An 11,779-nucleotide genomic window follows, 5' to 3' on the forward strand; every position below is an offset into this window, starting at 1 on the left:
TCCAAGCAAACACCTTCTCAAACTCGTTGGTCTTGTGAGTCATATCAAGCAATGGTTCGAGATTCTTCTTTTGGTGGACTTGTGAGTCATATCAAGTACCAACTGAAGTCGGGAATATCGAAGGCTATTCCGCAACCTTCGTGTGACCCTTCAATCCATCTAGTTCTCCATTCGGAGTTCATATCCAGATCTGATCCATTTGAGTGAGCCGGTCTTAGGGTCCTTCAAGTGGTATCAGAGCCGCTCGTTTGGTATCTTTTAAATCATTCATCTTTCTCATCTTCCATTTCTAAATCATAAACACTTCTTCTTCTATCTATTTTGAATCTGGGCCCCTCATTACCATCCTCTACCTACATTAAAAAAAAAAAAGATCGATCTATATAAAAAAAATAAAGGAATTCGAAAAGATTTCATTTGGAGGATTGGTGGTGGAAGAGAAAGCCTGCTGGATGAGGAGAAATCCAACCTTTGAGGTGGTTAAAACGGATTCCCAAAACCAAAGTCTCTTATCTTTCTCTCTTTAAAAATTTCCCTTGTGTTTGCTTGGATTTTGTCCATTGAGTTTTTTGATTTGTTCTTCTTAGAACTTTGAGTGAAAACTTGTTGTGTGACCATCCAAATTCTGAGAGAAACACGTGTGTGGGTGAGGATCAAACACTTGAGAAAGTGGGGTTTTTTTTATCTAACGTTTTGTGTTTAAGAAATTTCAGGAGCCATGAGTAGTGATGATGAACGGAACCGTCCCGGAAGCTTAGTTGCTGGATTATCTAACCTTCAAATGCATGCCTTGAATGATTCTATGTCTAACATGTTGAATGCAGGTTTAGATCAGATCCATCAGAGGCTTGATGAGCTTCAGGCCAGACAAGCTCATCCTAGAGCCGGAGCAAGAAGATACCGTCTGCGTAGGAACAACCGGTCCAACAATGAGAACCGAGAGGATGACGAGGCCAGATCTGCATACCGTCCAAGAAGAGGTCTTAGAACCCAAGATCCAGGTGATGTCAATCCATTTGCTAGAACTGGTCGTACTGATGATAGTTTGAACGGATTGAAACTGAAAATTCCACCTTTTGATGGTAAAAATTATCCTGGTGCTTTTCTTGAGTGTGAAAGGAAAATTGAGCATGTATTTGATTCTCAAAACTATTCTGAACTTAGAAAAGTAAGGCTTGATGCCACTGAATTCTCTGGCTATGTTATTAATTGGTATGATCAAGTGTTGACCCACTGGAGGAGAACAGGTGAACGGCCGATTGAGACATGGGATGAGCTTACTGCGTTGATGATGAAACGTTTCTTGCCAGCCCACTATCACCGCGATCTCCACCAGAAGTTAAGACGCTTGCTTCAGGGAACCAAGTCTGTGGAAGATTATTACCAAGAAATGGAGGTCTTGATGACCAAAACAGACACGAATGAGCCTTTGGATGCCACCATGGCTCGCTTTCTTTCAGGCCTCAACCGTGACATTCAAGACTGTATGGAGCTTCAAGAGTATGGTAGTGTGGAACAGATGCTACACAAGGCCATTTTTATCGAGCAACAACTTAAGAGGAAGAGTTTCTCAAAACCGGCCATTACCTCAAAACCGGCCTACTCTCCTAAACCGGCCTTTGCTCCTAAGCCAAACTACCAAGACAAAGATAAGTCTTCTTCCACAACACATAATGCTTTTAAAACTGATGTCCCTGCTCGTGATGACAAAGGAAAGGCAGTGGAGGCTTCTGGCCGAGCAAGAGACATTAGGTGTTTCAAATGTCAAGGTCTAGGACATTTTGCCAAAAACTGTCCCAACCAACGAGTGTTGATTCTCATGGAGAATGGAGAAGTTGAATCTAAGGATGAACCGGAGGACAAGGAAGATCTTGGTCCGATATTTGACGAAGAGGGTGAATCTTTTGGATATCTGCATCACAGGCCACTACTTGTTACTAGGAAAGGCATGGTCGAGTCTATCTTTGATGATACGGACTTTGATGTTTCCGATCCAGCCTTTGATGATAAGTCCGATCCGATCTATGATGAGGAGGCTTGCTTCGACTATCCAGTTCATGGTCCTCTACTTGTCACAAGAAGATCTCTGAGTGTCCAACCCAGATCCAATGAAAAGGAACAAAGGGAGAATCTCTTTCATTCTCGTTGCTTAGTTTCTTAAAATGTTTGTTCTTTGATTATTGATGGTGGGAGTTGTACTAATGTTGCTAGTGACACTCTTTTCAGGAAACTAGGACTTGCTACTCGACCTCTCTCTCATCCTTTCAGGTTGGAATGGCTAAACGAGGCTGGAGAACGGTATGCGAAAGAGCAAGTTACTGTCCCTATTACCATTGGCCGATATGAGGACGAGGTCATTATGTCCTTCTTATGGATGCATGCCACATTCTCTTGGGCCGGCCATGGCAATTTGATAAGAGAGTCGTGCATGATGGCTTCACAAACCGACCCTCCTTTGATCATAAAGGAAAGAATATCACGCTTGTCCCTTTGACACCTTTGGAGGTTCATCAAGATCTGATCCAGCTCAAGAGGAGCCGTGACAAAGAACCTAAGCTAGATGAGCCTGAATCATCCCAAAGGAACTCTAATTTCTATATCAAGCAAAATCAGGTCAAGAAATCTCTTTACTCTCAAAAGCCATTTCTTTTACTTGTGTACAAAGAATCTCTTATGGCTTCTTCTTCTGACCTTGCACCGGAGATCCCGAGGGAACTTCTAGATGTTTTGCAGGAGTATTCTGATGTCTTTCCAGATGAGAATCCTAAGGGATTGCCACCAATACGCGGCATTGAACATCAGATAGACCTTTTCCAGGCGCGTCTCTACCAAACCGGCCAGCTTACCGTACCAATCCGGTGGAGACCAAGGAACTTCAGAAACAGATTGGTGACCTTCTGGAGAAAGGCTACATCCAGAAAAGCCTCAGTCCTTGTGTCGTTCATGTCCTTCTCGTGCCCAAAAAGGATGGTTCTTGGCGCATGTGTGTGGACTGTTGTGCCATCAACAACATCACGGTAAAGTATAGGCATCCAATCCCTAGGCTAGATGACATGCTTGATGAGTTGCATGAATTATGTGTCTTTTATAAAATTGATTTGAAAAGTGGCTATCACCAGATTAGGATGAAAGAAGGTAATGAGTGGAAAACCGCATTTAAAATCAAGTTAGGATTGTATGAATGGCTTGTTATGCCATTTGGTCTTACTAATGCACCTAGCACTTTCATGCATTTGATGAATCATGTATTGAGGTCTTTCATTGGTCATTTTGTTGTTGTCTAATTTAATGACATTCTTGTATATAGCAAAAACATTGAAGATCATAAGATGCATCTAAAATCTGTTCTTAAAGTTCTTCGAAAAGAAAAACTCTTTGCCAATCTTGGTAAATGCTCTTTTGGAATAGATCAGATGGTGTTCTTAGGTTTTGTTGTAGGTGCTGATGGACTTAGAGTGGACGAGGAGAAAATCAAAGCCATCCGAGACTGGCCTAGTCCATCGACTGTGGGCGAGGTAAGGAGCTTTCATGGTCTGGCCGGTTTCTATAGACGGTTTGTTCCAGACTTCAGTTCCATTGCTGCTCCGCTGACGGAAGTGATCAAGAAGAACGTCGGTTTCAAATGGGAACAAGCCCAAGAAGAAGCATTTCAGATGTTAAAAGGGAAATTGGCTCATGCTCCTTTATTTGTACTTCCTGATTTTTCTAAAACCTTTGAGATTGAATGTGATGCTTCCAAAGTTGGAATTGGTGTTGTCTTGAAGCAGGATAGGAAACCCATTACTTACTTCAGTGAGAAGCTTGGAGCCGCCAAACTCAACTACCCCACCTACGACCAGGAGCTATATGCTTTGGTGAGAGCTCTCCAAACGTGGCAACACTATCTTTGGCCTAAGGAGTTTGTTATCCACACAGACCACCAGTCCTTGAGACTTCTTAAGGGTCAACAGAAGCTGAACAAGAGACATGCACGTTGGGTTGAGTTCATTGAGACATTTCCTTATGTTATCAAGTACAAGCAAGGTAAGGAAAATTTTGTGGCTGATGCCTTGTCCCGAAGGTACACTCTTCTTTCAGCCCTTGAAACAAAACTTCTTGGTTTTGAATTTATCAAAGACTTGTATGTGACTGATCCGGATTTCAAAGAAATATTTCAGAAGTGTTTCAAAGTGGCTTACGGAAAGTACTTTCAAAATTCTGGATTTTTATTCATTGATAATCGTTTGTGTGTGCCCCAATGTTCTTTGAGGGAGTTGTTTCTCAGGGAATCTCATGGAGGAGGTCTTATGGGACATTTTGGAGTCAAGAAGACATATAAGACGGTTTATGATCACTTCTACTAGCCAAGCTTGATGAAGGACGTTGAGAGAATTTGTGGCCGATGTGTGGTCTACAAGAAATCCAAAACCAAAGCGTCCAATCACGATTTGTATTCGGCTCTACCCATTCCTTCTCATCCTTGGGTAGATTTTTCTATGGATTTTGTTCTTGGTTTGACTAGGACTAAATCTGGCCGAGACTCCATCTTTGTGTTGTTGATAGATTTTCGAAAATGGCTCATTTCATTCCATGTCATAAAACTGATGATGATGTGCAAGTTGCTGAATTGTTGTTCAGGGAAATTGTTAGATTGCATGGAATGCCTAAGACCATTGTCTCTGATCATGATGCTAAGTTCCTTAGCTATTTCTGGAAAACTTTGCGGTCTAAATTAGGAATAAGATTGATGTTCTCTACAACTTGTCACCCACAAACTGATGGTCAAACTGAAGTAGTGAATAAAACTTTATCTGCATTGCTTAGATCATTGGTTAAGAAGAACCTAAAACTTTGGAAAGAATGGTTGCCTCATGTTGAGTTTGCTTATAATCATGTTATGCATTCTGCTACTAAGTTTTCACCTTTTGAAGTCGTTTATGGCTTTGATCCTTTATCTTCACTTGATCTTTTGCCTTTGCCTTTGAGTGAAAGGGTTAGCACAAATGGCAAAAGGAAAGCAGCCACTATCAAGAAGTTACATGAGCAGGTTCGTGCAAACATTGAAGCCAAAACCGAAGGGTACAAAAGATATGCCAACAAGAAGAGAAAGGAGGTGATCTTTGAAGTGGGTTATCTTGTTTGGGTTCACTTGAGGAAAGAACGGTTTCCAGAAGAAAGAAAGTTTAAACATATGCCTCGGGTCGATGGTCCATTTCAGATCCTTTGAAAGATCAATGACAATGCCTATCAGCTTGATTTGCAGGGTAAGTATGATATTTCTTCAAGCTTTAATGTGTCTGATCTTTCTCCTTTTCTTGTAGATGATCCAGATTTGTGGACAAATCCTTTTAAAGAAGGAGGGAATGATGTGCCCCAGTCCATGGACCAGACCGATCAGAACGTTCCAGACGTCCCAGTTGAGGTTCATCCTACCGATCAGATCAGACAGACAGACCGGACCGTGTATCGGCTCGACCCGTGAACGTCCGGATTGGAGCTTTGTATAGATCCTCGACCAGATGCTCGAACTGACCAACTGAAGCCCATCTCTCCCGGCCAACTCGACAAGCCAAAACTGATGGTCAAGCTAGAACCAACTTAGCTCGAGCCAATTCCGATTCAGATCATGGCTTCTCTCTTTTGGCTCGAATTAGTGTTGGGCATTCGGGTTTTCGGTTCGGGTCGGTTTGGTTTATTCGGTTTTCGGGTTATTCGGGTTGGGATGTTTAGGAACCGTTTAGGAAATCGGACATTTTTTGGATCGGTTTGGTTCGGATAATGTCGGATTCGGGTCGGGTTTCTATTTTTTTATAAAACCCGAAATAGAACCGTATTACAAATTATTCGGGTTTGGTTCGGGTTTAAAGCCCAAAAAACAGAAAAACCCCCCGAAAACCCGATCTAAACCCGGAAAAAACCGAAAACATATCCGGGTTATTCGGGTAGTTCGGATTTTTTTAGATATTTTTTATTTATAAATTATATTTTATATATATTAAAATTAAAAATAATAATTTTTTTAATATATTCAAAATATTCGGGTATCCGTTCGGTCCCAGTTCGGTTTCGGTTTTTCGGATTTAGAAATATAGAAACCGTTCGGGTTTTTGTAATTTTCGGTCCGGTTTTGGTCCCAGTTTTTCCGGTTCGGTTTCGATTCGGTTTTCGGGTTTCGGATAATATGCCCAGGACTAGCTCGAATGGCACGTACCGCATGTACCGATGACCATGCTGATGATCTTTCTACCTTGTTCGATCTGATCATGGACTTTTCCTTTAGATATTTCTCTAAGGCAAGGATCCTTAAGATATCAGAAGACTTGGGCCTTGTTGGAACGCAACTTGTTCGATCAGAATGTCCCGCGGCCTTTGTTGATCATCCCGCCTATGTGTTGATCCTTACCGCTTTGGACTTAGCCGGTTCGAATGCATCTGGACAGAAGCTGAACGGTCACTTTGACTAGTCTTCTCTTTATTTATGTGCCTTGACCAGATCTAGATCTAGATCTACATTTCTATTTTATGTCTAGATCTACAAAACTCTATAAGTATGAAAACTCTTCTATTTGAATAAAATAATTGATTTTGTCTAAAGCTTTTGAGTTAAACTCTTTGTTCTTTGTTTAGAACTTGTTTTGTTTCTTGGTGAGTCATATCCAAGCAAACACCTTCTCAAACTCGTTGGTCTTGTGAGTCATATCAAGCAACGGTTCGAGATTCTTCTTTTGGTAGACTTGTGAGTCATATCAAGCACCAACTGAAGTAGGGAATATCGAAGGCCATTCCGCAACCTTCGTGCGACCTTTCAATCCATATAGTTCTCCATTCGGAGTTCATATCCAGATCTGATCCATTCGAGTGAGCCGGTCTTAGGGTCCTTCAAGTTCCAGAGTGGGGTGTGGTCATTCGATGTGTGGACGGGTGTTATGTGGTTGGGCGATGAGACGTGGTCAGACGAGTTGTGAAGTGGTGGTGGAGAGATGTAAAGGGGGTTTCGGAGTGGGGAATCGTGAATGGGTGTATCAAGCGGTTTTTTTCTTATGGTGGTGTTTTTTGTTCTCTGCAAATTGTATAAACAAGAGACATAGAATTGTCGTTAAAGTAGAGAACACAAACGAGAAGAATGTAGTTGCTTTCTAATAAAAAAAACGGAAGAGTTTCAATAGATAGAAAATCCAGCGGTTGAAGAATTTCAGTAGACAAGAAATTCAGTGGCGGAAGAGACTCGATTATGAGAGTTTGCCGATTTAGGGATTTAGCTTTTTTGTCAGATTGAAATAAAAAAAAAGGAATATTTCTTTTTTTCAATCAGTTTTTTCTAGTTCTAAAAATTCAACAGAGACATACGGTTGGTTATGATTCAGTTTGGTGTAATTGCAAATTGTCTCATTACACAAAACACTCTTGCTAATTAGTTGAGAGGGTAGATAGGTCAATCTGCTAGGGAAAAGTGTTCTCATAATCCAAAATGTCTTATTGGATAATTGAAAACATAGAATGTGTCTTCGATGGTAAATATTTCCTGATATAGTATAATACTATCATGTTAGTGACATTGTGGACGTTTTCTTATCATCTCTGAAAATTCTAATTTATTTCGTATAGCTCCTAACCTAAGCATGCATTAAAATTATAGTTCACTGTATCAACCAAACAATTTATCTTTTGATCGAATACTGAATCCCGAAGACAAGTCAAAGCGGCCACTCTTATTAGTATCGAGACTGATAAAATACCCGACAATATTGACCTGTCTTTTCTAAACGTGACAAAATATTGTTTGTGCAGATTTTGATCCATTCATTTAGCTACCAAAATATTGTTCTAATTTTTAAATGAAAAAAGACAAAAATAGCACTAAATCAAATTTTTGTTCTCAAACTAGCAATTAAGGTCAAAAGTCACAAAAATAGCATTTAATGTTTTATCAAAAGTCATAAATTTAGGGTTTAGAGTTAAAGGGTGGGGTTTAGGATTTAGGGTTTAGGATTTAGGGTTTAGGGTTTAGAGTTTAGGGTTTAGGGTTTAGAGTTTAGGGTTTAGGGTTTAGAGTTGAAGGTTTAGGGTTTAGAGTTGAAAAATGAGGTTTTGGGGATAAGATTTCAAATTTTGAAAAATAAAAAAATTAAAAATTTCAAAGGATAAACTTAGAAAGGTGCTATTTTGGTCATTTTAGTTTTGGAGTGCTATTTTTGTGATATAAACTTATAAATGTGCTATTTTGGAGATTTGCCCTTTTTATATTGTTGATTAAATAAAGGGCAAATCTCCAAAATAGCACATTTCTAAGTTTTTTTTTTTTTTTTTGGGCAAACCTTCATTATATAAATTCAAACAACAGAGTTATTCCATGAAGGAGGGGTTACAAAGAGAAGACAGGGCTGATTTAGCTAAGACATCAGCAACTACATTGACATTTTATCATTTGAAAATTTTAATTTTTTTATTTTTCAAAATTTGAAATTTTATCCCCAAAACCTCATTTCTCAACTCTAAACCCTAAACCCTAAACTCTAAACCCTAAATCCTAAACCCCACCCTTTAACTCTAAACCCTAAGTTTGTGACTTTTGATAAAACATTAAGTGCTATTTTTGTGACTTTTGACCTTGAGTGCTAGTTTGCGAACAAAAATAATCAGTGCTATTTTTATCTTTTTCTCTTGAATAAACGTGATTATTTTTGCTGGCTTTTTTATCTTCTTGATTTTTTATTTGTTGGGAGTTAAAGAAACGAACTTGTGTGGTTAACCAGTCAACTACATTCTTTCACACACACATATGTACATGGAAATGTGGCAAAGCAGTCTTTTCACACATATGTACATGGGAATAATCCTTGCCATAGTATTTGTAAACAAGAAAAAGAAGATTCAGAACTCAAAAGAGTTATTAAGCTGGACAGAGAAAGAAGGCTGGCCAATACTTGCTGCAAGAGGAGTATCAGCTCTAACAACTATCCCTGTGCGTCCGTTGTTGCCATTCCATTTCGACCGACCAAACTGCAGTTTCCATTAGAGAACAACACAGAGTAGCTACGTTAGGGTCGTGAAGGAGACAGAAACGGTTCAGGCTATGACATCAGATAACAAGAAAAAAAATAAGTCAAGTTTTGCTTACAGATACAGAGGCAAATGCCGAAGGATGTGCGGTGAGTGCGTAGCCATATATCAAGTTCAAGTCATCCCTCAGCGAGTGTATCACTTCCGCTTTCATCCCAGGGTTGCTTCCACCAAACGTGGGACATACACTGTTCCAGTTCATGAATCTTGTATTCATTCTTGGTTTAGAGGGGCACATGTTTAGTAAAGAAAAAGCTTTACCTGAGTTGAAGTGTAGGCTTCATTAGTAGTCCGGATCTACGCCATGCCAAGCCTTGAGAAACTTCCAACGCGAATGATTTGTCAGGCAAATGCACCATTGGTGTGATTCTAGTTCCATGTTTGTTCTATTCCACAAACAAAGAGGTTTAGAAAAAATGAGAATAAACTCCAAAAAACGATCATGAGGAGTTTTATGATCTCTTAACTAACCTTACAAGAGTAACTAAACCTCATATCGCCTGGATACTGACCCTGTGCTTGAAGAAGACCTCCACAGAAAGGCACAAAGGTACTCACTGTCAACCCCTCGCCGGATACATAAGTCAGTTGCCCGTTTGGGAACTGCAAATCCATAAAAGACTGTCCAAAGGGAAACAAGTTCAGGAACTTACGAAAAGTAAGAACATAAACCACACCTCTAAGGAGAAAAGAGGCTTACGCAAGATAAAGGGTTGAGACATAGCATTGACATCATAAGCCATCTTCTATGCTTTGACCATACCGCTGGGCAAAGTGAATGCATACCTTTCTGCAACGAAAATGAGTTTTTAGATAGAACTCGAAAAGGGAGGAACTCTTACTGAAGTGTGTGAAGTTTAATTAAGCATATACCTTCCTGTCATATCCATACCAGAGCAAGTGTTGTTTTGATAAGTGTAACGGTAAAAGAAGAGTCGAATCGCGTAGGAAAAGAATCGGTCCAAGCTGGAGAAGAAAGAGAGACGAAGTTCCATCACTTGCAGTAGAACTCGAACTCGAGGCTTCAAGTCTCCATATGTCTCCCCTGGCTGCCAATGAATGTTCCATACCGTTTGTTCTACTATCATAACTTGATGACATATCAATCTTTCCCTGCATTGGCCAAGAAAATCTACAGTTACTAGATCAAGAAGCAGACAGAGAGAACAAAGCAGACAATATACCTTTGATCTTCCAAGGAAACCACCTGTTCTCAAGTAAGAATCTGCAACTTCCTCCTCAGACATAGTAACAGAATCATCTTTCTTAGAAAAACCTGAGTCTTTCAACCGTTCTGCAGCTAATCCCAAATCATCTTTTGTATCCACATAAGCCCTATGGCTCCTTATACTCTTACCACTAAGCTTGATATCGTCTTGCATAAACGGAACAGGCAACCTCCTGAAGAACTGCTGGACCATGAGGTTCAATCCAGAACCGAAATCAACACCAGCTTGACCTATCTTACTCCCAACATCGAGAACCGCCGCAACGCCGTTGATGGGTTGGTTAATAATACCGAAGCTATAATCTCTAATAGCGTCGAAATGTTGAATCGGGAACTCGAGATCGAAAGGTTTCGACTTTTGATGATGATGAGGCCATGGGAAGGAAGGTGGGTTAATCTGAATCAAACCCGTGAAGCCCTGAGCGAGCCGATCCGCTAAATCTAGCCCTTGTCGTTGAACCTCTTCCCAAGCTTCGAAAGATCTCTCCACCGACATCATGTTTATTCAAATCCTCATGCGAATCGATCGAACACGGATTCGATTCTCTGCGAAATCATAAGGAATAAAGGTTTGAACTTTACTTAAAGATCGAGCAGAGCTTTGAAGGACACGCACAGATTCACCAGTTAGAAAGCAATACACTTTGGCTAATTGATGACGATGATAGGCTTCCTTAAAAAGATCAAATCTTTGTCCTTTCGTTGACCAAAACCATACGCAAGTCTTCTTCTTTGATACGGAACCATTTTTTACTTTATGATATAACCGGGATGGATTCGGGTGCAGGACCGGATCGGTTTGCCAAACACAATTGAGATGTTTCAGATCATAACAAAAGAGAGACTACCATTTGAAAACTGTTTTTTTTGTACATACATGTATATTTCCACCTGCTCTAGCAGGCCTGGTCACTTTACCGATACCCGAAACCGCATCCGAACCCAACCCGAAAACTTCGAACCGAAATCCGAACCGAAGTAGCAAAATACTCGAACGGGTATTGAGTTAGGAGAGATTGGATATCCGAACCCGAACGGGTAATATCCGAATCTGAATGGATATCCGAAGGTAACCGAACATATGTATACATAACATTTTATTCAAAATATTTATTTTGATGCTACACATAGTTTAAGATCAGATAATATACATATAATTATGGATTGATACTCAATTGAAAAACATGTCAAACTTCTTGTTTCGTGCATTAATAAAAAAATTGTATACAAAATTTCAAAACAATAGCCAAATTAGTGTCTTTTTAGAGTTAAATTTTATCTCCAAACATATTAATCATTTAATCTATTAAAAATTAAAAAATCAATTAAGTTAAATGTATATTTTAATACAAAAAGATTAAATAATGAAAATTTTGATTTTTTTCTTTCGAAATCTAAATATCTGATCCCGATCCGAATTAATCGAACCCGAACTAAAAATACGCGAATCCGGCCCGAAGTATAGAAGTACCGAACGGGTTCTATATCCCTATACCGAAAATCCGAAATACC

At 39.7% G+C, this 11,779-nt stretch overlaps 1 protein-coding gene across 2 annotated transcripts; it reads right to left on the reverse strand.

Annotated features, from left to right (window-relative positions):
• Positions 1-8,716: 8,716 nt before the first annotated feature.
• Positions 8,717-10,966, reverse strand: LOC106343480. 2 transcript variants are annotated; one of them, XM_013782708.1, is made up of 8 exons: positions 10,856-10,938; positions 10,224-10,777; positions 9,913-10,152; positions 9,740-9,829; positions 9,511-9,660; positions 9,301-9,425; positions 9,098-9,227; positions 8,719-8,979 (listed from the first exon to the last, which is right to left on the reverse strand). In XM_013782708.1, the coding sequence occupies exons 2-8, from the start codon at positions 10,764-10,766 to the stop codon at positions 8,851-8,853; spliced, it is 1,407 nt and encodes a 468-aa protein (XP_013638162.1). In that variant the 5' UTR covers positions 10,767-10,777; positions 10,856-10,938; the 3' UTR covers positions 8,719-8,850. The 2 variants fall into 2 exon arrangements, with proteins under 2 accessions (XP_013638163.1, XP_013638162.1); XM_013782709.1 differs by having other exon boundaries at positions 8,717-8,979; positions 10,224-10,966.
• Positions 10,967-11,779: the final 813 nt, after the last annotated feature.

This window comes from Brassica oleracea, chromosome C5, assembly GCF_000695525.1.
Source record: "Brassica oleracea var. oleracea cultivar TO1000 chromosome C5, BOL, whole genome shotgun sequence".
NCBI classification, from domain to species: domain Eukaryota; kingdom Viridiplantae; phylum Streptophyta; class Magnoliopsida; order Brassicales; family Brassicaceae; genus Brassica; species Brassica oleracea.

Coding starts and splice junctions, on each gene's coding strand:
- LOC106343480 (XM_013782709.1), bottom strand. CDS start 10,766: ATGATGTCGGTGGAGAGATCTTTCGAAGCTTGGGAAGAGGTTCAACGA. Junction 9,426..9,510: donor GGTTTAGTTACTCTTGTAAG/GTTAGTTAAGAG, acceptor TTTGTGGAATAG/AACAAACATGGAACTAGAAT. Junction 8,980..9,097: donor CGGCATTTGCCTCTGTATCT/GTAAGCAAAACT, acceptor TGGAAACTGCAG/TTTGGTCGGTCGAAATGGAA.